The sequence below is a fragment of the Oncorhynchus nerka genome, linkage group LG14 (assembly GCF_034236695.1).
Source record: "Oncorhynchus nerka isolate Pitt River linkage group LG14, Oner_Uvic_2.0, whole genome shotgun sequence".
Taxonomy (NCBI): Eukaryota; Metazoa; Chordata; class Actinopteri; order Salmoniformes; family Salmonidae; genus Oncorhynchus; species Oncorhynchus nerka.
In genome coordinates, this window is record NC_088409.1 from 60,422,473 (window position 1) to 60,450,411 (window position 27,939).

Genomic DNA, 27,939 nt, shown 5'->3' on the forward strand with positions numbered 1-27,939 from the left:
ACACACACACACACACACACACACACACACACACACACAGTGGAAGCCCATTGGTCGTGGGTCGTTGGTGTCGAGTCCGTTGACTTGATTGTGTTCATTGTTGACGAGACGCCCTCTCTCTCTCTCCGTCCCTACCCCCAACCCTGTCACTGCCCCCAACCCTGTCACTTCACACTGGGACCTGTGTTCTGTCCAGTCTCGGCCTCGGTCCAGCCAGCAGCCGTCCTTTCTGCTCCTCTCCTCTTCCTGCATCTCTCCTCTCTACACCCCTCGCTCGGTGCTCACTCTCTTTCTCTCTCTTTTCTTTGTGCCTGTCTCTGCCTCCAGGCAGCGACCCAGTTCAAGACCAGCCTGGCCAAGTTAATGGAGATCCTGATGTCCAAGGAGCCGTCGTACGTGCGCTGCATCAAGCCCAACGATGCCAAGCAAGCAGGTAGGAAGGAAACCGATGCGTTGCTCGCAACAGGGTCGTATTCATTCGGGCACACCGGAGCAATATGTTTCAAAACGTTCAACGGAGAACTAAAATGAGCTTTTCTGATTTGGTCATGGTAGTCCCTCCTTGTTCCAGTACATTTGCTTCCGTTTGGTGCCTAATGAATACAGTGTTTCACCTATATGCATTTAGTGGTGGCGCACCGCTGCATGTATACATGTTCATTAATTTTTCAGGATGGTAAAAACTCTTTCAGTGTAAACTGAAATGACTTAAACCAGATATAAAAGATGTCTTAATATATTTTTTAAATAAGATCATCTCTGAGAACTAACAGTCACCAAAATAAAAACTAGACAGAATCAAAAATTCTAAAAATAGCTCGGGGCCCCCGTTTGATTTTGTTATGTTAAGTAATTCCGATTGCATAAGCCATTGCTGGAAATGAGCTTTGAAACTGCAGTTTTTCTCTCAGCCCCTTGACAAAATATGTAGAATTGCCGGGAACTAGCTTTAAAACTGTGAAATGGTCTCTCAGCCGTTAACTATGCCATCTGCTACCACACATAGGTTTTCTGGGCCAGCTCAATATAACTTTTTCAAATAATATCTTGTCTGTTTTTGTGTCTACGTTTCTTAAATCTGACCTTGTGTTTTGATTGTGTTCAGTGACATCAATGGCACCACTGTGCTTCAGACTGCGTTGCTCAGTATATCGAGCTGGCCTTTGTCAATAGATGGCCTTCTGTGTCTTTCCTACTGTTGCTCTTTCTCTTCTCACGCCTACCCTCCTTATTGTCCGTTGTCTGCTTTTCTGGGACTAAGTCGGAGCAATTGTGTTTTTCTATGTTTTGCTTGAATAAGCGTCACGCGTTACTGCTAACAACTGTAACAACAAACCATTCAACAGAAGCAAAAATGGAAAATGTCAATAACAATCTCACCAGTTATATACTACTGTAACTTAGGCTAATGTGGTCCCTCTCACCTCTCATCTCTCATCTCTCACCTCTCATCTCTCACCTCTCTCACCTCTCACCTCTCACCTCTCTCTCTCTCACCTCTCTCTCTCTCACCTCTCTCTCTCACCTCTCTCTCTCACCTCTCTCTCTCACCCTCTCTCACCTCTCTCTCTCACCTCTCTCTCTCACCTCTCTCTCTCACCTCTCTCTCTCACCTCTCTCTCTCACCTCTCTCTCTCACCTCTCACCTCTCCTCTCTCTCTCTCACTCTCTCTCTCATCTCTCACCTCTCTCTCTCATCTCTCACCTCTCTCTCTCTCTCTCTCACCTCTCTCAGGACGGTTCGACGATGTTCTCATCAGGCATCAGGTGAAGTACCTGGGTCTGATGGAGAACCTCCGCGTGAGGAGAGCTGGCTTCGCCTACCGCCGCCACTATGAGACCTTCCTCCAGAGGTGACTATGTCTCGGAGCTAGTCCTGCCTGGCCCGGAGCTAGTCCTGCCTGGCCCGGAGCTAGACCTGCCTGGCCCGGAGCTAGTCCTGCCTCTATCAGGCTTGAATGTAGTTCACTGGCATTATAGGTTCACTCAATGGCAGATGAAATAATTATGTTAGCAAATTAATACACCTGCAAGGGATTGACGAATCTCCACAACTCTTCAAAGTTAGTGAAATAACCTAAATGTAATATTTTGCATATAATATACCAGTGTGTGTTGTTTTTGTCCGTCCCTGGCAGGTATAAGTCCCTGTGCCCGGAGACCTGGCCTAGCTGGCAGGGCAAGCTGGCAGACGGAGTCTCCACACTGGTCAAACACCTGGGTTACAAACCTGAGGAGTACAAACTGGGCAGGTGAGACCCTTACCCAGTGAAAACAGTCATGGCGTTACACACACACACACACACACACACGTGCTAATTCTAGTGACATGCATGTATCTCCCATTAGTTAATCTACATCCCATCTCCCCAACGAGTTCAGTGTCCACTTTGTGTTGATCTAATCCTGCAACTCTGCCTCCTCTCAGGGAAAGTCTAAAGTCCATTATCTCGTCAGGGCTGAACTAAATCCCTCCCCGTGCTGAACACGCTCTGAATGCCCCTGTGTGTTGTATAAAGGCAGACTGCCAGCTGAGTGGCACTCCGTTTGCTTTTACAGATCCAAAATCTTCATCCGTTTTCCAAAGACCCTGTTCGCCACAGAGGACGCGCTGGAAACGAGGAAACACAGCCTCGGTGAGAGAGTCACGTATCACATGGTCTTAGTTGACGGCCCGTCACCTGCTGTCTCTCCGGACTGTAGTATCCGAACCCTCTGAACATCTCTCTCTCACTCTCTCTCTCTCTCTCTCTCTTTCTCTCTTCAGCCAGCAAACTGCAGTCATCCTGGAAGGGCTACAGCCAGAAGACCAAATACCGCAAACTCCGATCATCAGGTAGGAGGGCTACCCTTAACCTCTACGTCCCTTGTCAGCAAGCATTTAGCTCTTCTGTAGTCACTGTGCATGTCTATTCGATCACTCTTGTCTTGTTCAGTTGGATGTTGCACTAAGCCTCTCAGAGTAGGAGTGCAGGCTTCGGATCAGTTTTTATCACAATGAATAAGATTGCATGGACAGAAGGGACCTGATCCTAGATCAGCACTGCTACTATGAGACGCTTGATACAGACGGGCCCGGGTCTTGATTCTCTCGCCGCTGGATCTCCATGAACTCGGGTGAAATAATAAGTCAATTGGTAAATTGTGTGTCCCCCTCCAGCGGTTGTGGTCCAGGCGTGGTGGAGGGGCATCCTGGCCTGTAGGAGGGCACAGCGCAAGAGGCAGGCCGCCAACACCATCCGCAGGTGGGGGGCTCTACTGGGCACGAGTTTAACTTAACCAGGAGGGTGAAAGAAAATTGATGAATATTCATTAGCTTGTGACACTGCTCTCGGGCTCAATGGGCTCCCTTGGATTCCTTTTACGAGTTCTACTCATATGGAGAAACTTGTATTTTCCCAGATGACATCCACTCGTGTTCTGGGCCACTGTGATGTTTGCGGTGTTGCGTTGATGTGTAGAAGTTATTTGATCAATTTGTTGCTGACGGAGTGTTTTACAAAGCTCTCTGTCTGTGTCTTCTCAGGTTCATCAAGGGCTTCATCTACCGCCACAATGAGCGTTGTCCTGAGAATGAGTACTTCCTGGATTATGTGCGCTACTCCTTCCTGATGAAGCTGCGCAGGAACCTCCCCAAGTCGGTCCTGGACAAGAGCTGGCCCACGGCGCCGACCGCCCTCATCGAGGTAACGCAACATTTACACGAGACACAGAGCTAGTCAGTAAACCGTCTCAATCACATTTGAACAGTATTATGATGTAGGTCAGTGGTTCCCAGACTTTTTCCACTCAGGCCCCCCCGTCCAACATTGGGGAACATTGCGCACCCACCACGTCTGTTTCTCTGGGCACAAGCACGGTTTGTGACACAAACTGTTCACACCCCTCTTGTCACCCCTCTTGTTGGCAGAGAGAACTTGTTGCAGGTTTAATGCTTATTTCCTTCAATTCTACACATGTTGTCATGCGGTGCAGAGAACATGTTGCAGTTTTAAAGCAAATTTTCTTGCAATTCTATACGTTTTGCCATGTCTAATGTGTATTCATGTGATATGTACACAGTACAAGTCAAAAGTTTGAACTCACATACTCATTCCAGAGTTTTTCTTTATTTTTGACTATTTTCTACATTGTACAATAATAGTGAAGACATCAAAACTATGAAATGACACCTATGGAATCATTTAGTAACATTTTGCAACCATTGATGTAGGTGACATTGAAACAGCTCTGTCTGAATTGAGGCATTTTTCTTGATGACACATTTTTGAGTTGTTAAAATGGCACGTGACGAGTCCTTCTCCATCCAATAGGCGTCGGAGCAGCTCCGTAAACTGTACATGCAGAACATGGTGTGGGGCTACTGCAAGAGGATCAACCCAGAGTGGAAACACCAGGTATATAGCCTATTATTGAGTATAGTGGTACATTTTGTATGTCCTTACAAATGAATGTGTGTGTTCATAGCTCTTCACCAATACGAGTTCAGAACTTCAGATGTTGGCCTTCTACTTCACCAATATAACTTCTCTCCAAACTGTTTGTCCGTTCGCTCTCTGTCTGTCAATGAAGTTGGAGCAGAAATTGGTGGCCAGTGAGATCTTCAAAAACAAGAAGGACAACTACCCCCAAAGTGTCCCAAAGCTCTTTATGGGCACAAGACTCAGTAAGTGCCTTGATAAACACGCTTGCGTTCACGTGTATATATACACACACACACACACCTAACATTCGTCCTGTGCCTCTCTCTCCTCAGATGGAGAGGAGATTAACCCCAAGGTGTTGCAGTCACTTGGCAGTGAGAAGATGAAGGTCAGTACAGTACTAGTGTGTTTATATGCCCATTCGATTCTCTACTTTGGATTTATGTAGGGTTGCATACTTGTCTTTTTAATATATACTCAGTACAGTATATTCATGTGTTACTGATTCTTAACCCTGATCGTGTCTGTGGCATGGCTGGTCCAGCCTAGTGGTTAATGCTGCTCCAGCCTAGTGGTTAATGCTGCTCCAGCCTAGTGGTTAATGCTGCTCCAGCCTAGTGGTTAATGCTGCTCCAGCCTAGTGGTTAATGCTGCTCCAGCCTAGTGGTTAATGCTGCTCCAGCCTAGTGGTTAATGCTGCTCCAGCCTAGTGGTTAGTGCTGCTCCAGCCTAGTGGTTAGTGCTGCTCCAGCCTAGTGGTTAGTGCTGCTCCAGCCTAGTGGTTAGTGCTGCTCCAGCCTAGTGGTTAGTGCTGCTCCAGCCTAGTGGTTAGTGCTGCTCCAGCCTAGTGGTTAGTGCTGCTCCAGCCTAGTGGTTAATGCTGCTCCCTGCAGCTCAAACGTTTGAAACCAGCCCACTGCCTTTGTGACACACCCTCGATCTTTCCCACAGTCTTTCCTCTTGTCCAATGAAATACAAACCCCCTCCCCCACCAATAATGTCCCACTCCTCAGTATGCAGTCCCAGTGACCAAGTACGACAGGAAGGGCTACAAGACTAATAATGTCCCCCTCCCACTCCTCAGTATGCAGTCCCAGTGACCAAGTATGACAGGAAGGGCTACAAGACTAATAATGTCCCCCTCCCACTCCTCAGTATGCAGTCCCAGTGACCAAGTACGACAGGAAGGGCTACAAGACTAATAATGTCCCCCTCCCACTCCTCAGTATGCAGTCCCAGTGACCAAGTACGACAGGAAGGGCTACAAGACTAATAATGTCCCCCTCCCACTCCTCAGTATGCAGTCCCAGTGACCAAGTACGACAGGAAGGGCTACAAGACTAATAATGTCCCCCTCCCACTCCTCAGTATGCAGTCCCAGTGACCAATTACGACAGGAAGGGCTACAAGACTAATAATGTCCCCCTCCCACTCCTCAGTATGCAGTCCCAGTGACCAAGTACGACAGGAAGGGCTACAAGACTAATAATGTCCCACTCCTCAGTATGCAGTCCCAGTGACCAAGTACGGCAGGAAGGGCTACAAGACTAATAATGTCCCCCTCCCACTCCTCAGTATGCAGTCCCAGTGACCAAGTACGACAGGAAGGGCTACAAGGCTCGACCAAGGCAGCTGCTGCTCACCTCCAACTGTGCCGTCATCGTGGAGGAGGCCAAGCTCAAGCAGCGCATCGACTACGCCGCCCTCAAAGGTCAGTGGTCACATGGTTCAGGGTCGAGGATGGGTTGGTGGTCAAATGCCGTTTCAATTGAAATTTCTGTTTACTTCCTAAGTTGATTGACTGGAAACGGAATGGACCCAAGCCCCGGGTTACTGTTGTCTGGGGTCCTTACAGACGCCACTCTGAATTGGTCTGAGTGATGCTCATAGTTCTCCCAATGACCATTTCTCTCTGTCTGTCTGTCCGGCCTTAGGTATCTCAGTCAGTTCTCTCAGTGACGGTGTCTTCGTACTGCACGTGCCCACTGAAGACAAAAAACAGAAGGTGAGGCTGACCTCAGCGCTGTCTTACACAGTCATAACATGGTCCTAACCCCATGGCCATAACCCCATGACACACCGGCTATTACGTACTTAACCGAAGCCTCTGTTAGGTGTAGCAGTGAAGTAGCCTGATCCCAGGTCAGTTTGTGCTGTCTTGCCAACACCTAATGTCATTGTCACGCCAAACGCAAACAGATCTGGGACGGGCTAGTAAGTGAAGATGTAACTCCTCTCCGGTCTCCTCTGGTCTGTAGGGAGATGTGGTGCTTCAGAGTGACCACATCATCGAGACCCTGACCAAAGTGGCCATTTGTGCCGACAAGGTCAACAGCATCAACATCAACCAGGGAAGGTGAGTTGTTGCACTGAAGCGGGCCGTGGTCGGATGGTGGATTTGATGGCGTGTCATTCTGTTTGTGGTGTAGGTATCACTTTATTTGGATAAGTCTATTTGTAGATACTGAGACCTGGAACTAGATAAGCCATGTCCTGTGTTATTCAGCGGCATCGAAAAACAGGTCTACGTTAATATTAATATAAACTATGCACAATTGACATTCTGGGGTTAAATTGCTTGCATGGAATTCTACCACCAGCTGACAGGACTTGAATTCATAGACACCATCACCATCTGCAATCCGATTAGTTTCATTTGTTAGAAAAATATGTTTTGACTGTAAATGAACTGCGTCTCTTCTTTCTCTCTCCCAGTATAACTTTCACGATGGGCCAAGGTAAGGAAGGGATCATAGACTTCACCTCTGGTTCTGAGCTGCTGGTTGCCAAGGCGAAGAATGGCCACCTCTCAGTGGTGAGTCGGAATAACGGAGGGATATAAAGCATCAGTCCTCCCCTACAGGACTAATACAGTAGGTGGAAACATCAATACTGCATGATTAGAGTCAGAGTTGATTAATTATTGGAGTCCTGCACTCTAATTTATATCAGCTGACTGTACTTGACTTTTTAAAGCTGGTTGTTGTTGTGTGACGTTACAGGACACGATTGTTTTGTTTAACGCCCCCTGTTAAACTGTACATTGATTTTCATTGTAGGTGTATCTCTGGTAGACACCATTTTGTTCTGCACGTTTACATTGTAAAGAGAACCAATCAATTATTGAGTTAAAGTGAAGTTAACTTCTTTGTAATGGTTACCTCTGATGTCTTCCCTGAACTATTTCAGACTGCCCCTCGACTGAACTCAAGATGATAGACATGGCTGATCATCTGACCACGCCAAGGAAGTCCTTCCTGGAATACGCTCCTATTCACCAATCACCACCGCAGACCCTTCTCTGCCTAAGCCAATCAAATGCCAGCTCTCGCTACAGGAACGGGCATGTGCTTCCAATTAAGAGAAAGTCAAGCGATTGAATTAATTGATATTTATGTTTTATATATTTTGGGGATTAATGCTTGTTATTTGAATATTACGATTTTATTATATGAAGCCAAGGAATAACAATGTTTTGGTGCATTTTCCTGCACTACTTCTGCTTAATTTGGGGACATGAACAAGCAGTCAATGAGGGTGTATCGGGTCTCCTTTTTCTTTCCGTCATTCTTTTTTCACAATATTTTCTCTGTTCAGTAATGTAGACGTTGCACCCTCTCTGATACTACTCTTAACTGTTTGGGGGCAGAGGCTTTTGTTATAGTGGAAATGACGTAGATGGCTGATGGTATGTAGAGGCTAGGTTTGTTTTGAGCTATCGAGGAGAAGGGAGTTTGGTAGAGAAGGTCATAATGAAGAGTTATTTTTTTTCAAACTTTTGTCGACTCGGACACAATGCTCTTGAGGTTTTCCATCCGAAGGGATATTAGCAGAAAAGTCATGTGCGTGTGTGACCTTTTGACCCAGAGCATACTGGCCAGAATGTGGAGTACATTTGGTCTGTGCAGTGCCATAGATCTCTAAATCGTTGTTTGATGTAAATATCACGGAGGAGCCCAAATGGAAGCGTAAACCAAAGCATTTTGGTGATGAGAAATGTGTTTTTATAATTGATTTATAATGGAAACTGGTCTTTACAATGTATAATAGAGATAAAGGAAAAAGGCAAGAGAAAGGAAATGGGGGGGGGGGGGGGGGGTAGTAAAGAATAGAATAGTCTTTGCGTTTTATCTCTTGTTTTCCACCCAACAATTGTGCCTTTCTCCTTTACTAAGTTATTGTTAATGGATTATTTATATGTTGATACACCAATTAAACAATGACACTTTGGGGATGACCTTGACTCCTCCGTTAGAGCCAGATGTCTCGTATACCCTCAGGATGGCCTGGAAGAAGACGATTCAGAGAGAAAGACATGCATACTGTACACACACACTTACACTTCACTCCAAGTTAGACCTCTAGAATTGAAGCTTTTTGGAAAACACGCTATGATCCATTTGCTTTCCTTTTGTGTCGCGTTTCCAGGCTGCCGTTTCCGTACTCTGGGTAAGTGTAGCAGCTCTCGTCAGGCTATAGTAGTAGTCGGGACAACGTTCACTGCTTCTTTTAACACATTTACCATTACTTTCCCGACCACGATTTTTGGGCTGTCCTTTGTGTCGGGGACGATGGTACAGACGAATGCACTACATATTGATATAGAATCTGTCCACAGTGTTACGCTACAATACAGCCTGTTTCTGGCGTATCGACAACTCACAGCTCAGCCCTCTCAACAATGTTTTTAATGTTTTGATTGGCACTTCTGAACACAGGCCTTCAAGAGAGAAGAGGCCCCATGCACTGCAGTAAATGCAATCGAGACTTTCCTGGTGTTTTAATACCTACGTCATAGCATATACATCATAGCCACGGGTGTTCTTCACAGAAAGCACACGGATCAACGGTAACATCCTCAGGAACACTTAGCTATCTTTGTAACAAACCAGAGGTGTGTTGGTATAACCCACGTGACACTACAGTTCATAGATGTGAGTTTTAATCTACACACCTCTCCCCAGCAGACTTTCTGAGCAACGTTTCACTCTTCACGTTTCTGTGCTGCTTCTTCCTTTGCTTTGCCTCTTGAGTGCCCCCCCATCCTCCTATGTGCCCCCCCCATCCTCCTATGACCAAGCCTCCTCTGAGCTGTGTACAGCTGGCAACCCAGTGAAAGAACGGTATGACAGGTGCAATATGCCTAATTAAAGGTGTGCTACTGCACTGACGCTAGCCAAAGACGCAATAGTTGATGAAATGTCTGTTAATTGTCTGTTGTATGATTACATGTCAATTTAAAGTGTTATTATTTTCCTGGTGGAAGATGTGTGCTTGGTTAGTCTGGTCCCAGATCAGTCTGTGCTCTCTTGCCAATGCCAGACAGCGCAAACAGATCTGGGACCAGGCTATTGTGTTCTGTGCTCTAATAAGAGATTTGAGCCAAGTGAGGATTTGTAAGTGTAACATTCATTTAGACTTGTTTAAAAAATTGTGTGTTGCTAATGTGCCTTGAGTTTAATAGAAATTACAACCCATTTTGTATGGAATTCTGTGACAAATACCTCCTCGACAATGTCACTTATTCCAGAGTAAAAACTATATATACCAAAAAAATCGGATTCCTCCTTTTTAGAATGTCATAGAAGTTTCTCTATAAAGCCTGTCTTCAAACCAAATCCTATTTTTTAATCATTTACAATACATAAGTTATCAGTCCTGAGTGTCTGTATGCACCATCATGTAGAATTAGACCAACACGCTAAAGATAAAATGTAAAAAAATAAACTTTAAATGATATTATTCTGTCTGGGTCCTTCATTACAAACGTCCTTCCTTGATAATTTGATGCATTTTAACAGTAAAACTAGATTATGCAAGTAATCTTTACTCTGAATTTTACTGTGCGGTCTTTATAAATCCCAAGCCAGAACAGCTAAAACCTACCATCTTGCAACATGTTGAAATGACGTTTTGATCTCAAGAGACAGTACGAAGTGACGCAATCCTCAGCTGTGATGAGGAATTTGACATTATCTCTAGTCTTGAGTTTGAATAGTCTCTCTGCTCTATAGGTGTATAAAACCAACACACCAGGCTTTAGTAATAGTTTTGTTATTTAAAAACATGGCATTGGCTGTTAATCAATGTTCATTTATAGACTAGACTAGGTATATCAGTGGTTCATCATTCGGGAAAGTTAAGATAGTTTCACTTTCAAAAGGGGTACGTTTTATTTTTTAGCAATCATTCTACCTTTTATGTTCTGACTCTTTTTTGACACCTTTGACACTGATGTCATAACTTTTATTGTAATAATAATGTTATAACGTGTAATATATTAAATTGTAATCTTAGTGGCAACAGGTTATTATGGAATCTTGCAAACTCAGCGGATTAAAGTCTGTTTTGGGAAGTCCGATATTACACCATTAAAAATAAATATATAATTATTTTCTAGTTATGTTGACTTAATAATTACAATTCAATAACACAACATTTATAGTCGACAAGTTTGTTTTATAGCTTAAGCTACAATGTCACACTAATATCATGCCATATGATTATTTTTAGGCCTACATCAGGTTTTGAAGTCATAATAAAATGTATTAATGTTATTTTCTGTTTTTAGCTGAAATGACAACTGCGACTATGTGGACCTGTATTGCTCCATTTTATGCTTTAAACAACGCCTTGATTTACAGAAAGGAATGCGGAAGAACCACTTCCATATTCAAACCACTTCTCCTGCGAGTCTTGTATGTTGTTGAATAAGTGGGCAACAGATAAATATATTCTGGTAAACCAGTCACCGCAAGAGTGAGTCTCCCCAGTCCCCATAATGGCGGTGGGGCCACGCAGTATAGAACTACAGGAGCGTCGTGTGCAACTGGTGGAGAGCTGGAGCCAAAATGTCACCCACCTCCAGGAGCTTCTTTATCAGGTAGGGGCTCTTACTGAGGAGGACCTCAGCCTAGTGAGAGGGGGAGGTCACCCAGGGGAGAGGGACTGCATGAGGACTCTGCTGGATGTGCTACACGGGCGTGGAGAGGAAGCCTGTCGAGCCTTCTTTCATGTACTACAGTCACAGAGAGCCAACACAGAGTCAGGGTCTATGCTAGCTGCTATCCCACCCAAGGGCACTGGAACCAGCAGCAGTGACTCTGGTCCAACCAACATGCAGGAGCACTTGAGGAAACACAAGGACATATTAGGCAGGCAGCACGGTCCCACTGATTACCTTAGGATCGGGACTAGTAGCTCAGAGAGCGTTAATGAGCCTGGTTCCTTTACAGATATTACGTTGTCCAGGTGCGTGGGCTACTCTGTTCCCCTGCAGTACCACCAGCACGAGGCAGCCATGGTGGGTGATGCCTTCCGGAGCCAGGACCAGGTCTGTACCTTTCAAGATGTCTGCCAGAGTCTGCTGTCTGTTCCAGGAGACAATATGACTCTGCTCTCGGGGGTGGCTGGCAGTGGGAAGACCACCGTGGTTATACGTCTGGTTTATGAGTGGGCCAGGGACTCTGACTCCCAGAAGATAGTCCTGTCCCTATCCTTCAGAGAGCTCAATCTGCTCAGTGAGCCGCAGAGCTTGCAGGAGCTTCTTCTGGTGCACTACAGCCACCTCAAACCTGTTCTGGCCCGGGTCGTTGACTCCCAACCCAGCCGGATCCTGCTCATCTTGGACGGGCTCGATGAGTTCCGCTTCCCTCTGGACTTTGAACGGAGTCCCAAGTGCTCGGATCCGGAGCGGAGGCTGGGCATGGGGGAGATGGTGGTGAACCTGATCAAGGGTCACCTCCTCCCCGGTATCTCCATCCTGGTCACATCACGGCCCCACGCCGTCTCCAAGGTCCCTCCACTGCTGGTGACCCAGCTCTACAGCGTCCTGGGCTTCTCCACAGACCAGCAGAGGCACTACTTTGAGCAGAGCTGCAGCTCTCCCCTGGTGGCCTCTGCCGTGTGGGGCTACGTTTCCTCCTACCAGCCCCTCCAGCTCATGTGTCGTATACCGGCCTTCTGCTGGATCGTCTCCACTGCCCTCCGTGACGGAGCCCCCAGCTACTTTAGCCAAGTCACCACCACCACTCTGCCCAGTACAGCTAGGACAACGCCAGCAGCCTCCGGTGATACCACCAACAACAGCGCTGAAAAAGCCACTCCAACCCCTTCCATCTTCTCCTTCACTGTTCCCAGTGTGACGTTAATGAGCGGCGATGTCAAGCCCATCACCATCACAGAGATCTACTGCTGCTTCCTCAAGTCCGTCCTGGTGTTCCACGGAGAGGGCCGCAGTCAGGAAGGCTGCAGCCCACAGCGCCTCCAGGAGGCCCCGCGGGTCCTACAGGAGATGCGGCCCATGCTGAGAGACCTGGGAGCCCTGGCCTTCCAGGGCCTACTGGAGCGGCGCTTCCTCTTCGACCAGGCTGATCTGAGCTCTTTCTCCCTGGACTGCAGCGGGCTGTCCAAGGCCTTCCTGGTGGAGATCCTCCGAGAGGACCTGGCCTCGCTCACCTACCAGAGGAGCTTCCACTTCCTCCACACTAGTGTACAGGAGTTCCTGGCTGCTCTGTACTATGTCCTGCAGGCCCTCTCCGGCTCAGACCCGTTCTTAGGCCTCAAGTCAGCCGTCGTTGTAGCCATGTTCCCAGTCGCCCTGCACAAAGTGTTAACCTCCACTGCTAATAAACTCCTGAGGCCCAGACGGCTCCTGCGCAGATACATCAAGAAGGCTTTCTCCTGGGGTGGACACCATCAGTCTGGTCACATGGACCTCTTCTGCAGGTCAAATAATATGTGCATAAAATAACATAGACAAAAGTAGTGTTGTGTTTTGTAATTCACTTCATCCCATATTAACGTTCAGAAATTGTCTCTGTTAACTTATTTTTCTCTCCATTAATTGTAGATTATTTTGTATTTTTCTCCTTAGATTTTTATCTGGCTTATTGGTACCTCAAACCCGTGTCATCCTGGATGGACTATTCCCAGGCAGATCCCATATATTCCCATCTCTCTCTTCCTCCTCTCTATCCCTGCCCTCTCCTTCTCCTCCTCCTTTCACCCCTCCCTTTCTCCTGAGCCTGCTCCACTCCCAGCTCCAATGTGGCAGACTGAGTCCAGAGAGGCAGGTCAACGTGTGCCACTGCCTGTACGAGGCCCAGGACCCAGGCCTGGTGCAGCGTCTACAAGCCTGGCTGCAGGTCCTGGCCCAGCAACAGGTCCCAGACCAGTCTGGCCCAGCCAAGAGGGACTGGACCGAGCTGGCCTTCCTGCTGCAGCTGATCCCAGACCTGCAGGATCTGAATCTGGAGGCCCAGGGGCTGGACGCAGAAGGCCTGCGCAGATTGTTGCCTGTACTCCCTCTCTTCAGCACCCTCAGGTGGGCTAAGTCATGTGTAAAACCTTAAATCAGGCCTAATCCAAACACAAAAATTAAGCTATTTATATTTTTCTCCAAACAGTATGTGTTTCTTGATACGTGAGAATGAAAACCCTGTGTATTTATCTCCTGTATTCGTTCCTCATAAAGGCTAGGGCAGAATCCACTGGGTCCAGAGGGGGCAGTTGTGTTAGCCTGTGCCCTGCAGAGCCCAGACTGCCGTGTCGAGAGACTGTGGTGAGGACAGTATAAGGGCTAATTGAAGCAGAGAGAATAGTTGAATAGGACAACTGACATCACCACCTTGGAGGGACTACATGCACTCATTTTTATTTTCTGTTGCAAAGCGGTTTAAAACGTTTTCCATGGCATGCCCTAATGAACACAACCCTGTGGAATTGTTCCTTTTCCAGGGTGGTGGGGACAGGACTGGGTTGTGAGGGACTCAAGGTGCTTACAGAAGGACTGAAAGACAACCACACAGTGGTCGACCTCAGGTAACACAGGATATCAATGCTCTGATAGGCTACAGGTACTCAATAAAACTATAATACAACTATTATAAAGCAGTCTCTCACCAATCATTGTCTGCCATCATTCCATGGTTTAAGGATGGCCATCAATCACATTGGCGATGTGGGAGCGGGCTATCTGGCGGATCTACTGCGGACCAATCATACACTTAAAGATGTCAGGTGAGAATGGGAAAGCACTGTGATCAAAGATATCATTCTTTGCGGTTAAAAACAGCATAGTTACACATCTGTGGTCAAGTTCTCTCACATTCTCATGTCAGTTCACACTAGGTAATTACAAGAATATGGCCTGGATTCAAACGATCGCAGATGTGCACTATCACTGTACCTAGGTTATTCATCTGTCTTGGATTGATCCTCGGCCATAGGCTTTTGGTCAAGTAAAACAATATTAGCAACAGACTTGTTTTTGTGTTCCTCAGGCTCCGTGACAACCAGATTACTGATAAGGGAGCAGAACTCCTCATGGAAGCACTGACTGAGAATACCACTCTGGAATATCTCTGGTGAGCAGTATACACACACACACATACTCTGTTATACCATGTATATACCATGTTATACCATGCGGTCATCCCCCTCTTCAAAGGGGGTGACACTCTAAACCCAAACTGTTATAGACCTATATACTGCTCATCCTGCCCTGTCTCTCCAAAGTCTTCGAAAACCAAGTTAATAAACAGATCACTGACCATTTTGAATCCCACTGTACCTTCTCCGCTGTGCAATCCGGTTTCCGAGCTGGTCACGGGTGCACCTCAGCCACGCTCAAGGTACTAAACGATATCATAACCGCCATCGATAAAAGACATTACTGTGCAGCCATCTTCATCGACCTGGCCAAGGCTTTCGACTCTGTCAATCACCATATTCTAATCGGTAGACTCAACAGCCTTGGTTTCACAAATGACTGCCTTGCCTGGTTCACCAACTACTTCTCAGACAGAGTTCAGTGTGTCAAATCGGAGGGCCTGTTGTCCGGACCTCTGGCAGTCTCTATGGGGGTACCACAGCGTTCCACCTCTACACAGACGACACCATTCTGTATACATCTGGCCCTTCTTTGGACACTGTGTTAACTAACCTCCAAACAAGCTTCAATGCCATACAACACTCCTTCTGTGGCCTCCAACTGCACTTAAACACTAGTAAAACCAAATGCATGCTTTTCAACCGTTCGCTGCCCGCACCCGCCCGCCCGACTAGCATCTACTCTGGACGGTTCTGACTCAGAATATGTGGACAACTACAAATCCCTAGGTGTCTGGCTAGACTGTAAACTCCTTTCAGACTAACCCTGCCAATGACTGGAACGAATTGCAAAAATCGCTGAAGCTGGAGACTTATATTTCCCTCACTAACTTTAAACAACTGCTATCTGAGCAGCTAACCGATTGCTGCAGCTGTACATAGCCCATCTGTAAATTGCCCACCCAATCTACCTACCTCATCCCCATGATGTTTTTATTTACTTTTCTGCTCTTTTGCACACCAGTATTTCTACTTGCACATCATCATCTGCTCATCTATCACTCCAGTGTTAATTTGCTAAATATGATTACTTCGCTACTATGGCCTATTTATTGCCTTACCTCCTCATGCCACACTGTATATAGGCTTTATTTTTTTCTATTGTGTTATTGACTGTACGCTTGTTTATTCCATGTGTAACCCTGTGTTGTTGTTTGTGTTGCACTGCTTTGCTTTATCTTGGCCAGATCGCAATTGTAAATGAGAAGTTGTTCTCAACTAGCCTACCTGGTTAAATAAAGGTGAAAAAAATATATATGCTCCAATTAAAAAATTTGAATTCCAATCTGGAGGTATGCATTTAAAAAAATATATGTTTTACCTTTATTTAACTAGACAAGTCGGCTAAAAACTAATTCTTATTTTCAATGACTGCCTAGGAACAGTGGGTTAACTGACTTGTTCAGGGGCAGAACGACAGATTTTTACCTTGTCAGCTCGGGGATATGATCTTGCAACCTTTCGGTTACTGGCCCAACACTCTAACCGCTAGGCTATCTGCCACCCCATCTGTAACCTTAACATCTTAGCATCTGTAACCTTAACATCTTAGCATCTGTAACCTTAACATCTTAGCATCTGTAACCTTACCATCTTTCATTTAGTTGACTTAGCATTGATACTGTTATCTGCTCAGTTTCCTACTATTTGAACAAGATAATATTTGACATATGTTGATATTTCATTGTGACTTTGTCTCTTTGCTCAGGATGTTTGACAACAAGTTATCAAAGGAGGGAGTCAGGAAGCTGAAGGAGTTCGCCAGGAGCACATCTCATCTGGACATCAAAGTGTGCATCTGATTTCATCTGCCTTTCCTGTTGCTGATGATAGATTCCAAGTACTTTATCATTGGTGGATGATGTGGTTGTTTATAATTTGTGTGATATGGTACTTTTGCACATATACATGGTATGAAATATGTTATTAATATTTAATTCTTATTTTTGTTCAAAGAACTAAGAGTTTATATTTGGTTGTCAGGTTGTAATAGGTCAATGAATGGAGCCACAGGTCAATGAAATCGTCTGCAATAGGTCTACACGTTTTTCCAACAGGTTGCATTCTTGTGTTGTCAGAAACGCCTCCAAGTAACGAGTTTAAACGTTTAAACAGCACTTCCATGGATGGCCAGCAGGGAGCAATAGACCTGCATACACATGACCTACTGGAAGGCTAGGGTCATATGTGCAAAAGATGATCATGTTCACTCTAACAAAGTTGGGCATTAATGGGTTAACAATAATTTGTTGGTAGCCAACTAAATTTCACTACTTAGAATTAATATAGAAATGTATTAAGTTGAGGGTGACAAAATTAAGTTGAGAGTATTTCTTTATTCTACCACAAGATGTCACCATCAATTTAAACTTTTCTGCAGTGTTTTTGTTTGCATCCTTCCTAGTCTGGTCCATGGGGACATGTCATTATCCTTTGTTTCCCATTTCCATAGAAAAATGAATATATGTAAAGTACCTGAATCATAAGGTGATTTTTGTGATGCCCAGGGACAGTGCTACTATTACTACACATCGAATTCTATACTTTGTCACATGTGAAGGTAGAAACTCATAATCCCTTTATGCACTTTGGAAAAAGTTTGTCTGGAAATATTTTTTTTTAAACTTCGGGAAAATGCTTCCCATTTAACTCAACCATAAACAAGTTTGCTATTTTTGTTTTATCTATAATTAGACTAGACAATGTACGAACCTCGACATGTAATTGAAAATAAAACAATGCGTGCAAGTCCTTATTTAAATTCATATTATTTGCCATAACACCCACGTCTTCTGTGTCAAAACATTAGCTGGCTGTTTGTACCAATTATTTATTTAATAATTTAAGCCCTCTCTGATTGGTTTGAGCTCTTCTCTAGCTCGGGGCCTGGCCAATGGAGACGCAGGCTTGTTTGTGCAGCTTTCGGTGCGAAAATAAAAGCAGGAATCGGCGTTGAAAAGAGAAATGTTGATGCAAAGAAACAATTAGCATCAAGTCTACAATCTACAGTATATAGATGTTATTTGTTGTTTTGAGAATAACAACTATAGATTTGAATACAAAGACAGAGTCCAGTCAGAGGAGAGGTAGGCGACCTTGTTCTTGGTTCCAGACACTCAGGTATGGTACCGCACTTTAGGGATGCTCTACTGTTATTCTAAGGGGAGGAATCTGTAAATGCTCTACTTTGCTTTTATTGAAAATTGATCACTCAAAAAACAATATATATATATATATATATATATATATATATATATATATAGAGTGCAGAAATGCAATATTGTTTCTATTTTGTCATATCTTCGTAGCCGGGCCTGAAATGTAGACTGGTTATCCGAGACAAAACATGCAACAATGTTCAAATTGAAAGTTCTCTTAAAATGACTATAGGCCTATCAAGGACAGTACGAGTCAGTTATACTATGAATTTGATGTTGTTAACATGAGGTGTTTATTGTTGCTTGCAGTGCTGTTAGTTTTCAATATAGCAACTTTACTGTTACATATTGTCTAGTGCACGTGATTTAAGAGGGTGATCGTCCCAGTTATGTTTTTGTTTATGGTGTTTTGCTTGAGTCGCCTATACACCGTTTGCAACGCTTTATTTTCAATTATTTTAGGGAAATAACAGCATGCAGTTGACTTTTTCACAGTGTCATTTTATCATGATTTTATTTTGCATTTCTGCAGATTGAGTTTAAGAGTTTATATATAATAAAATAACCAACATTAATAGTCTAATATGTAGTAAAAAATAAAATGACTGTGAAATCACGAGAAAACGAATACCACCTCATAGACTACTATAGTATGCAATGCATGTCTAATGGTTAGTTGGCCAGTGGGTCTGTTGTTCACCGCTGGTCATACAATTATTTGGGAATGAATTTGACAAAATATGAATGTATCACAAAATGTAGCCTGAAACAGGCTTAGTACGAGCAACGTATCCTCGTCATTATATATTACGTAACATATATTGTATATTACTGTTAGCCCATAGGCATGTATTGAAAATGGGAACAAAACGTTCTCATTGCTGAGAATCTCGCGCGGCACTGGTTCGAACCGGCGGGATCTTGGCCTCACGTGGAGTCATCCTTGGTAACGTTATTAATATGCAGCCAATGGTAGAGGTCCAGGAAACTGTCTGCCAATCAGAGGGAGCTGGTGCGGTGTTTTGGGACATGAGTAAGGGGGTTTTGTTGTCCAGGCACTCTCATTGAAGAGCTCAGCTGTTTTGTAATAGTGACAAATTATTAACCTACAAGGATAAAGACAAGGGAAGCCCAGTGACTTAAAGGCTGATAGCTTCCTCTTCTACTGTACACATTCCATAATTAGTGTATGTATTGGCTACCTCTGATGTATCCCTCACTAACTCATATACAGTTTCTTATAGTATGAATGTCAAACAACTACCAAATGTGTCTCTTCACACTCTTAGACCTGACCCTTAATATGTATCGACCTTATCTTCCAGGCCACCAGCCCTCCTTCGTTCTACGAGCCTCGTTGTGCCCCTCGTCTCCTCGTGAAGATGGCACCCTCCCTGGCCACAGCCTTCTCCAGGCGCTGGTGGATGGCTGTGACAGCGGTCATAGAGAACCTGCTGTTCTCTGCTGTGCTGCTGGGCTGGGGCTCCCTGCTCATCATGCTCAAGTCTGAAGGCTTCTACTCCTACCTCTGCAGAGAACCTGGTAAGGCTGTGTATCATGATGCACTACAATACCCATAATGCTCTGTGTTGTATATCCTGTTTTGTCACTATAGGTGGTTGGGAAATTGAGACAATTGGTCTGATTTATACAGTATAACACTATTCCAGGTGCTCAATGTTATTTTACGTTGTAGGCCATTTTTATTACAATGTATAGGAAACCCCAAAAAGGGAATACCGTTATTACATGGGTTACACCTGTGTTATTATATAAGTATTGTAGATGTGAGAATGATGGAAGGTTTTTGTTGCTTCACTGAATGTGTAGTTTTTGTTGCTTTAAATACTTGTTTTCATTGTGACATTTAGCAACCTTTGTTTTTATAGCATTTCCCCCCCTATATCTAGTATTGGGGGAAAGGGAGATACCTAGTCAGTTGTCCAACGGAATGTTTTCAACTGAAACGTCTCTTCAGCATGTGAGACAGGTGAATGGGTATCACTTGGGCTTGGAAGGTCTGACAAAGATTGAGTGTGTTTTAAGCTATCCTACTTATTATGCTTATTTCATTCAGCAACAAAAGGTGTTTCTATTTCACTACTGTGAGACAAAGAGGACTTTATGTGTCTGTGTAGTTTTAATTCAATTTGTTGGAATGGTACAACACTTCAATGGGGCTCTTTAGAACAATACCGTAAGTTATTTCATTGGGGGGTTACAATAGAAGGATGTGATAGAATGTTCAGATCAAATGGATGCTCTGTGGGTGAGGATAGGATGAAGGGGTGAGGGGTTTCTAATCCAATCACATTGAGCAGAGGAATTGAATGAGTTTCCACTTATATTTGACATGATCAGTTCCTCCTGAGGGGCTTTGTCTACTTCAATGCAAATGTAACCAGTACCAAATTCACAGAGTCACAGAGTAGGAGTGCTGATATAGGATCAGTTTCTCCTTTTAGATCATGACTAAGATTACATAGACAGGGAGACCTGATCCTAGATCAGCACTTCTACTCTGAAATGCTTTACGAATACAGGCCCAGAGCAACTACTGCAGAATATGACATAATTGGGGTTTTTGAACAGTTTTTTGATGTTGCCATAAAGGACAGCAAGTGGCCTTTTAGAAAAACACACCTATACAGCCTGGCTTGTGTTGAAAGTGTGTGAGAGGGATTTATTATATCATTGTCCAAGACACTTGCGTTGTTTCCAGCCCAGCCAAAGTTGAGCTTTGAGACAAAAAAACACATCAATAGCAGTCAGCCTGTTTAATAAGCCTCTAATGCAGCTATGATTCAGAGCTCTCTCTCTCTGTGGGGATTTAATGGTTCCACTAAATCACCCACATCACAGAGATGATGAATGAAACCAAGGGGTGGTGGGATGAAAGGACCAGGTACATTTCCAGGTGCTCACAAGGGCATCTTTTGTTTTATTGGTTTATTTGCATCTAAATGCTACAGCAAACCGGTGACTTGGATCTCTCTCTCTCTCTCTCTCTCTCTCTCTCTCTCTCTCTGTGTTCCCATAGTCTATGACTCGTCTGTCCTCCTTTCATCTTTCAAATACACAGACACTTAGGGAGGCAGTGGGCCGAAAATATGTGTCATCACTGAGATCTTGAGATGATAGGACAAATAAAGCACAGCATCATGGCCTGTGATGGACTAGAACGTAATAATATCATTAGAACATGGCCTGTGATGGACAAGAACGTAATAATATCATTAGAACATGGCCTGTGATGGACTAGAACGTAATAATATCATTAGAACATGGCCTGTGATGGACTAGAACATATACTAATATCATTAGAACATGGCCTGTGATGGACTAGAATGTAATAATATCATTAGAACATGGCCTGTGATGGACTAGAACATAATAATATCATTAGAACATGGCCTGTGATGGACTAGAACATATACTAATATCATTAGAACATGGCCTGTGATGGACTAGAATGTAATAATATCATTAGAACATGGCCTGTGATGGACTAGAACGTAATAATAACATTAGAACATGGCCTGGGATGGACTAGAATGTAATAATATCATTAGAACATGGCCTGTGATGGACTAGAACGTAATAATAACATTAGAACATGGCCTGTGATGGACTAGAACATATAATAATATCATTAGAACATGGCCTGTGATGGACTAGAACATATAATAATATCATTAGAACATGGCCTGTGATGGACTAGAACGTAATAATATCATTAGAACATGGCCTGTGATGGACTAGAACGTAATAATATCATTAGAACATGGCCTGTGATGGACTAGAACGTAATAATATCATTAGAACATGGCCTGTGATGGACTAGAACGTAATAATATCATTAGAACATGGCCTGTGATGGACTAGAACATATAATAATATCATTAGAACATGGCCTGTGATGGACTAGAACATATACTAATATCATTAGAACATGGCCTGTGATGGACTAGAACATATAATAATATCATTAGAACATGGCCTGTGATGGACTAGAACGTAATAATAACATTAGAACATGGCCTGTGATGGACTAGAACATATAATAACATCATTAGAACATGGCCTGTGATGGAATAGAAGGCCTGTGATGGACTAGAACATATAATAATAATAACATGGCCTGTGATGAACATTAGAACCTGTGATGGACTAGAACATATAATAATATCATTAGAACATGGCCTGTGATGGACTAGAACATATAATAATATCATTAGAACATGGCCTGTGATGGACTAGAACGTAATAATAACATTAGAACATGGCCTGTGATGGACTAGAATGTAATAATATCATTAGAACATGGCCTGTGATGGACTAGAACATATAATAATATCATTAGAACATGGCCTGTGATGGACTAGAACGTAATAATATCATTAGAACATGGCCTGTGATGGACTAGAACATATGGACTAGAACATATAATATCATTAGAACATGGCCTGTGATTAGAACATGGCCTGTGATGGACTAGAACATGTAATAATATCATTAGAACATGGCCTGTGATGGACTAGAACATATAATAATATCATTAGAACATGGCCTGTGATGGACTAGAACATATACTAATATCATTAGAACATGACCTGTGATGGACTAGAACATATAATAATATCATTAGAACATGGCCTGTGATGGACTAGAACGTAATAATATCATTAGAACATGGCCTGTGATGGACTAGAACGTATATAATATCATTAGAACATGGCCTGTGATGGACTAGAACATAGTAATAATATCATTAGAACATGGCCTGTGATGGACTAGAACATGGCCTGTGAATAATAATCATTAGAACATGGCCTGTGATGGACTAGAACATATAATAATATCATTAGAACATGGCCTGTGATGGACTAGAACATATACTAATATCATTAGAACATGGCCTGTGATGGACTAGAACATATAATAATATCATTAGAACATGGCCTGTGATGGACTAGAACGTAATAATAACATTAGAACATGGCCTGTGATGGACTAGAATGTAATAATATCATTAGAACATGGCCTGTGATGGACTAGAACGTAATAATATCATTAGAACATGGCCTGTGATGGACTAGAACGTAATAATATCATTAGAACATGGCCTGTGATGGACTAGAACGTAATAATATCATTAGAACATGGCCTGTGATGGACTAGAACGTAATAATATCATTAGAACATGGCCTGTGATGGACTAGAACATATAATAATATCATTAGAACATGGCCTGTGATGGACTAGAACATATACTAATATCATTAGAACATGACCTGTGATGGACTAGAACATATAATAATATCATTAGAACATGGCCTGTGATGGATTAGAACATATAATAATATAATTAGAACATGGCCTGTGATGGACTAGAACATATACTAATATCATTAGAACATGGCCTGTGATGGACTAGAACGTAATAATATCATTAGAACATGGCCTGTGATGGACTTGAACATAATAATATCATTAGAACATGGCCTGTGATGGACTAGAACATATACTAATATCATTAGAACATGGCCTGTGATGGACTAGAACATATAATAATATCATTAGAACATGGCCTGTGATGGACTAGAACATGGCCTGTGATGGACTAGAACATAATATCATTAGAACATGGCCTGTGATGGACTAGAACATATAATAATATCATTAGAACATGGCCTGTGATGGACTAATATCATTAGAACATGAATGGACAGAACATATAATAATATCATTAGAACATGGCCTGTGATGGACTAGAACATATAATAATATCATTAGAACATGGCCTGTGATGGACTAGAACATATAATAATATCATTAGAACATGGCCTGTGATGGACTAGAACATATAATAATATCATTAGAACATGGCCTGTGATGGACTAGAACATATAATAATATCATTAGAACATGGCCTGTGATGGACTAGAACATATACTAATATCATTAGAACATGGCCTGTGATGGACTAGAACATATAATAATATCATTAGAACATGGCCTGTGATGGACTAGAACATATAATAATATCATTAGAACATGGCCTGTGATGGACTAGAACATATAATAATATCATTAGAACATGGCCTGTGATGGACTAGAACGTAATAATATCATTAGAACATGGCCTGTGATGGACTAGAACATATACTAATATCATTAGAACATGGCCTGTGATGGACTAGAACATATACTAATATCATTAGAACATGGCCTGTGATGGACTAGAACATATACTAATATCATTAGAACATGGCCTGTGATGGACTAGAACATATACTAATATCATTAGAACATGGCCTGTGATGGACTCAGGAGTCCTCTGATCATTTGCCACAGTGTTTTCTATTTTCCAGGCAGCATTTACCATGTGAATAAGCCTTTTCATTTATGCAGATCAGGTCAGTCTTGACGCTCTTCCATCCTTGCCTTCTCATATGTTTTAAAAAATGAATGCATTCAAAAGGTATCTGTCAAACAGATTGCTGAGAGTCCTTTATGTAAGTGTTTGGTGTCATGGTGACCTTGGTCCCCATATCATTGATTCCATTGAAAGGATCTGAGATTGGACCGTGGGCTGCTTCTGTTTTGGTTCCTCACCTATCTGCTACTGGAAAAGTTTGTGGTCAGGCTGACATTGTGAAGTGTGAGGCTCGCATTCCTCCCATATGCAACACCGTGGACTCCCAGTCCCTTCACCTCTCTCTCTCTCTCTCTCCGGCAGCTCTTGTGTTTTGTCACATCAACTGAACTGTCATCATTCCCCCGTGACATTTTTTAAATTTATTACATCTTTTCACCTTTATTTAACCAGGTAGGCTTGTTGAGAAGTTCTCATTTACAACTGCGACCTGGCCAAGAATAAGCAAAGCAGTACGACACAAACAACAACACAGAGTTACACATGGAATAAACAAGCGTACAGTCAATAACACAATACAAAAAAATAAAGTCTATATACAGTGTGGCATGAGGAGGTAAGGCAATAAATAGGCCATAGTAGCGAAGTAATCATATTTAGCAAATTAACACTGGAGTGATAGATGAGCAGATGATGATGTACAAGTAGAGGTACTGATGTGCAAAAGAGCAGAAAAGTAAATAAAAACAATATGGGGATGAGGTAGGTAGATTGGGTGTGCTATTGACAGATGGACTATGTACAGCTGCAGCGATCGGTTCGCGTCTGTTGGTTTAACACTGTAAGGTGTGTGCTGTTGACATAGTTGGGTTTACACTCAGCTACGGCATGGTTCACTGACAACGTGTACAGAACATATTGTACGGGAAATATCAAGCCTCTTGTTTTTATTTTTACTATGAAGCATCCAGTGCCAGTACTATTAAAACTGAATTGACACTTTTTATTTTGATTTAACCTTTATTTAACGAGGCTGCCAACAAACAGAATAGAGTCACTTTTTTTTCCTGTCATGGAACCTGGAAAAGCACGTTCCATAACTCTTCCACGTGTGGTTGTCCCTGTCTTTGACCCCCTTCCCCGTCCCCTCCTGTGATTTAAGGTCAGGTGTATGGCAGGGGCACAAGGTTGGAGTGTCTGTGTCAGTGCATAAGGCCCTATGAGCCTTGTGGCATCTCATGTCGCTAGCTACTGGCAGGAAACACGAGACCCTAGGGCCAGTGTGGAATGAGTGTTATTTCAGCCGAGACTTGAGAGAGCAGAGGGTTCTCCCCGCTCACCCCTCACCTTCACCCACCCTGTGACCGCAACCACCTCCCTGACAGAACTCAGCCTTACCAGCTTCCTTAAACTAGTCTGGTCACCCTTTGTTTGGCTTGATCATAGGAGTTGCCAAGACAGCACAAACAGACCTTGAACAAGGTACTTAACCCTCATTTGCTCCAGGGTCACTGTACTACTATGGTTGACCATGTAAAAATCACATTTCACTGACTGCACCTATCTGGTGTATGTGACAATAAAATCATATATTTTTATATAAAAATAAAACAAATCTGGCACCAAGCTGGCTTTTCCAGCTATTTTAATCAGTGTTGTGTCAGTGTTATCAGCGCTCAGTAACAGTGGGATGTTAGTGGTGTTCGGAAGGACAGGGAGGACATTAATCTGGAGCTGATGAATCTACTGTCTGCTCACTGCTTTGAAATAGATAGTGCTTGAAAGGCTTATGATGCCGGAAAAATACTGTCAGCTGGTTATCTCTGGTTCTCTCTCTTCCTCTGATGAGTTAACGCGAGGAAGTGCAGACGTTCTACGCAGATGGCAACCATTTTCTGGCAACAAAGCTAGTCCGTGGGATTCTGTCAGTCGTTTACATTTATCACTGGTAAGTGATCGGGTCAGACGCGGTGCGATTGACACGGCATCTGTGGACATGTGTAAGAAACACATCCATTTCCCATTGATGGATGATCTTAAAGAAGACAAATGTCACATTGTGTTCTTATTATGTTGGTGATGTCATAATCTTGTTAGAGCATGGCCTTAGAGTCTGAATGCTCTTATTCAGACTCTAAATTACAAGGAAGAAAGCTGCAGGCACATAGTAGCTGGAAAGCAGGGCCCGGGCTAGATAAATGAGGAAAAACGCTTAGGAAATCCATTTTTCTTTGAATATTGTACGTTCCGTGAACTGTAGTATCATAGCAGTAACGTCACAATAACCTTTTTTTGTTTCATATGATTTCATTGGCTCTGGATGTTCCGCGAGTCATTAGAATCATGTTGTAAACCCTCAAAACGGAGAAGTGAACAGTGTTTTGTTTGAAGGCGCTATAAGCTCTTTGTTGCGCTAACACAGTGTTTGTGCTCAGCGTCACTCAGGGCGCTTCCCTTATTGGATCGGCAGCAGCAGCACAGGCTCACATTGTCTGGATTGCTCAGCAGTAAGAGCCCGCCAGCCAGGCAGGCCCAGCTGCCGTTGGCCTTCTGCTAACCTATCTGTTAACTACCATCTACCATGACCTATAACCTACATATTATATAATACAGCCATGTCTACTCACAGCCTCACCCTCAAGAAAACAACATCCTGCTTTTCAAGACTGCTTGAAAAACACCTTGTGTTACCAAAGGTTTTTGGAGAGGTTGTCCAAAGTCACGTGACGTCACCTGAGAATAGCACTAAAAAAATCACTTGTTTTCTTGCAGCCTATCCTCCTCCCAGGCCCTTACTCAATGCCTTACAGCTCCCGTAGGCCACAACAAGAATGTTTTATGAGACTTTTCAATGTCAATGTCATAGTCTTCTGTTTGGTCTGAGTTAAACCCATGGAGACTGGGGTGTTGGCTACAGTTATTTTTCTCTCCTCAACAACGACAGTAACCTGCCTCATAACCAAGGCACTGGTCTCCAGTCCTTATAACAAACAGTGCTATTAAGTATGATAGGCGGAAATAACTAACAGATGATATGATTACTCTCTCTATCCTCTTAGGAATTCACTTTGGGAACATCTGGGGGTGCTAAGGGGGTTGGGTTGCCATGGACTTGGAGTTCAGAGTAGCTTGTTGACCCCAGCAGTTTGGTTGCAGTATCTTTCACTGAGCTTTTTCTGTTTACCTGATCTGTCCATGGCTCACACTGTCTCGGGGAAAGAGACACACGAGACACAAGTGAAACAGAAATAGACACGTGCTGTTGAGATGGATTACTTTTCAAGATGTTTCCTCTGAAATCGGTGGCCTCCGGTGAGGCAGGACATTTCTTAGAACACTTGCGCAAGAAATGCTGCAATCCAACCCCAAACAACCCTCAGAAGCATTTCACCATTCAGATGGTCCATGACGTTCTCCCAATAGGCACATTCTATCTAATCAAACTAGAATGTAAAGTTTCAGGAAGAAACTTTAGTGTGATTGTTTCATCTATGGGTCGTCTTTTCCAATCGGATCATGCTTAATTTCTCGACCGAAACACCAGGAATCCCTTTTTAATGTATGTTTTTAATGTCTTCTATGCATG

At 43.3% G+C, this 27,939-nt stretch overlaps 3 protein-coding genes across 10 annotated transcripts in view; all 3 read left to right on the top strand.

Annotated features, from left to right (window-relative positions):
* LOC115141592 (unconventional myosin-Ic-like) overlaps positions 1 to 8,661 on the top strand; it is a 53,869-nt gene extending 45,208 nt beyond the window's left edge. For 3 of the 6 annotated variants that reach the window (XM_029680607.2, XM_029680610.2, XM_065000223.1), the window contains exons 18-32: positions 328 to 433; positions 1,736 to 1,853; positions 2,139 to 2,252; positions 2,560 to 2,636; positions 2,768 to 2,836; positions 3,161 to 3,245; positions 3,527 to 3,686; positions 4,314 to 4,397; positions 4,573 to 4,666; positions 4,757 to 4,812; positions 6,000 to 6,135; positions 6,359 to 6,429; positions 6,683 to 6,780; positions 7,140 to 7,297; positions 7,614 to 8,661. In XM_029680607.2, coding sequence (XP_029536467.1) covers positions 328 to 433; positions 1,736 to 1,853; positions 2,139 to 2,252; positions 2,560 to 2,636; positions 2,768 to 2,836; positions 3,161 to 3,245; positions 3,527 to 3,686; positions 4,314 to 4,397; positions 4,573 to 4,666; positions 4,757 to 4,812; positions 6,000 to 6,135; positions 6,359 to 6,429; positions 6,683 to 6,780; positions 7,140 to 7,266 — 1,395 coding nt within the window. In that variant the 3' untranslated portion in view covers positions 7,267 to 7,297; positions 7,614 to 8,661. Of the gene's footprint in view, positions 1 to 327; positions 434 to 1,735; positions 1,854 to 2,138; positions 2,253 to 2,559; positions 2,637 to 2,767; positions 2,837 to 3,160; positions 3,246 to 3,526; positions 3,687 to 4,313; positions 4,398 to 4,572; positions 4,667 to 4,756; positions 4,813 to 5,437; positions 5,540 to 5,999; positions 6,136 to 6,358; positions 6,430 to 6,682; positions 6,781 to 7,139; positions 7,298 to 7,613 lie in introns of those variants that run through there. The other 3 variants (XM_029680609.2, XM_065000224.1, XM_029680611.2) reach the window with 2 other exon arrangements.
* An 814-nt stretch (positions 8,662 to 9,475) lies between these two features.
* Positions 9,476 to 17,571, top strand: LOC115141593 (NLR family CARD domain-containing protein 3-like). 3 transcript variants are annotated; one of them, XM_029680612.2, is made up of 8 exons: positions 9,476 to 10,589; positions 10,996 to 13,151; positions 13,300 to 13,749; positions 13,900 to 13,986; positions 14,163 to 14,246; positions 14,361 to 14,444; positions 14,708 to 14,791; positions 16,525 to 17,571. In XM_029680612.2, the coding sequence occupies exons 2-8, from the start codon at positions 11,206 to 11,208 to the stop codon at positions 16,616 to 16,618; spliced, it is 2,829 nt and encodes a 942-aa protein (XP_029536472.1). In that variant the 5' UTR covers positions 9,476 to 10,589; positions 10,996 to 11,205; the 3' UTR covers positions 16,619 to 17,571. The 3 variants fall into 3 exon arrangements, with proteins under 3 accessions (XP_029536472.1, XP_064856298.1, XP_064856297.1); XM_065000226.1 differs by having other exon boundaries at positions 11,069 to 13,151; XM_065000225.1 differs by lacking the exon at positions 9,476 to 10,589 and having other exon boundaries at positions 10,597 to 13,151.
* A 153-nt stretch (positions 17,572 to 17,724) lies between these two features.
* Positions 17,725 to 27,939, top strand: part of LOC115141594 (large neutral amino acids transporter small subunit 4-like) — a 32,338-nt gene continuing 22,123 nt past the window's right edge. Inside the window, exons 1-2 of the mRNA XM_029680613.2 lie at positions 17,725 to 17,936; positions 19,300 to 19,516. Coding sequence (XP_029536473.1) covers positions 19,357 to 19,516 — 160 coding nt within the window. The 5' untranslated portion in view covers positions 17,725 to 17,936; positions 19,300 to 19,356. The remainder of the gene's footprint in view (positions 17,937 to 19,299; positions 19,517 to 27,939) is intronic.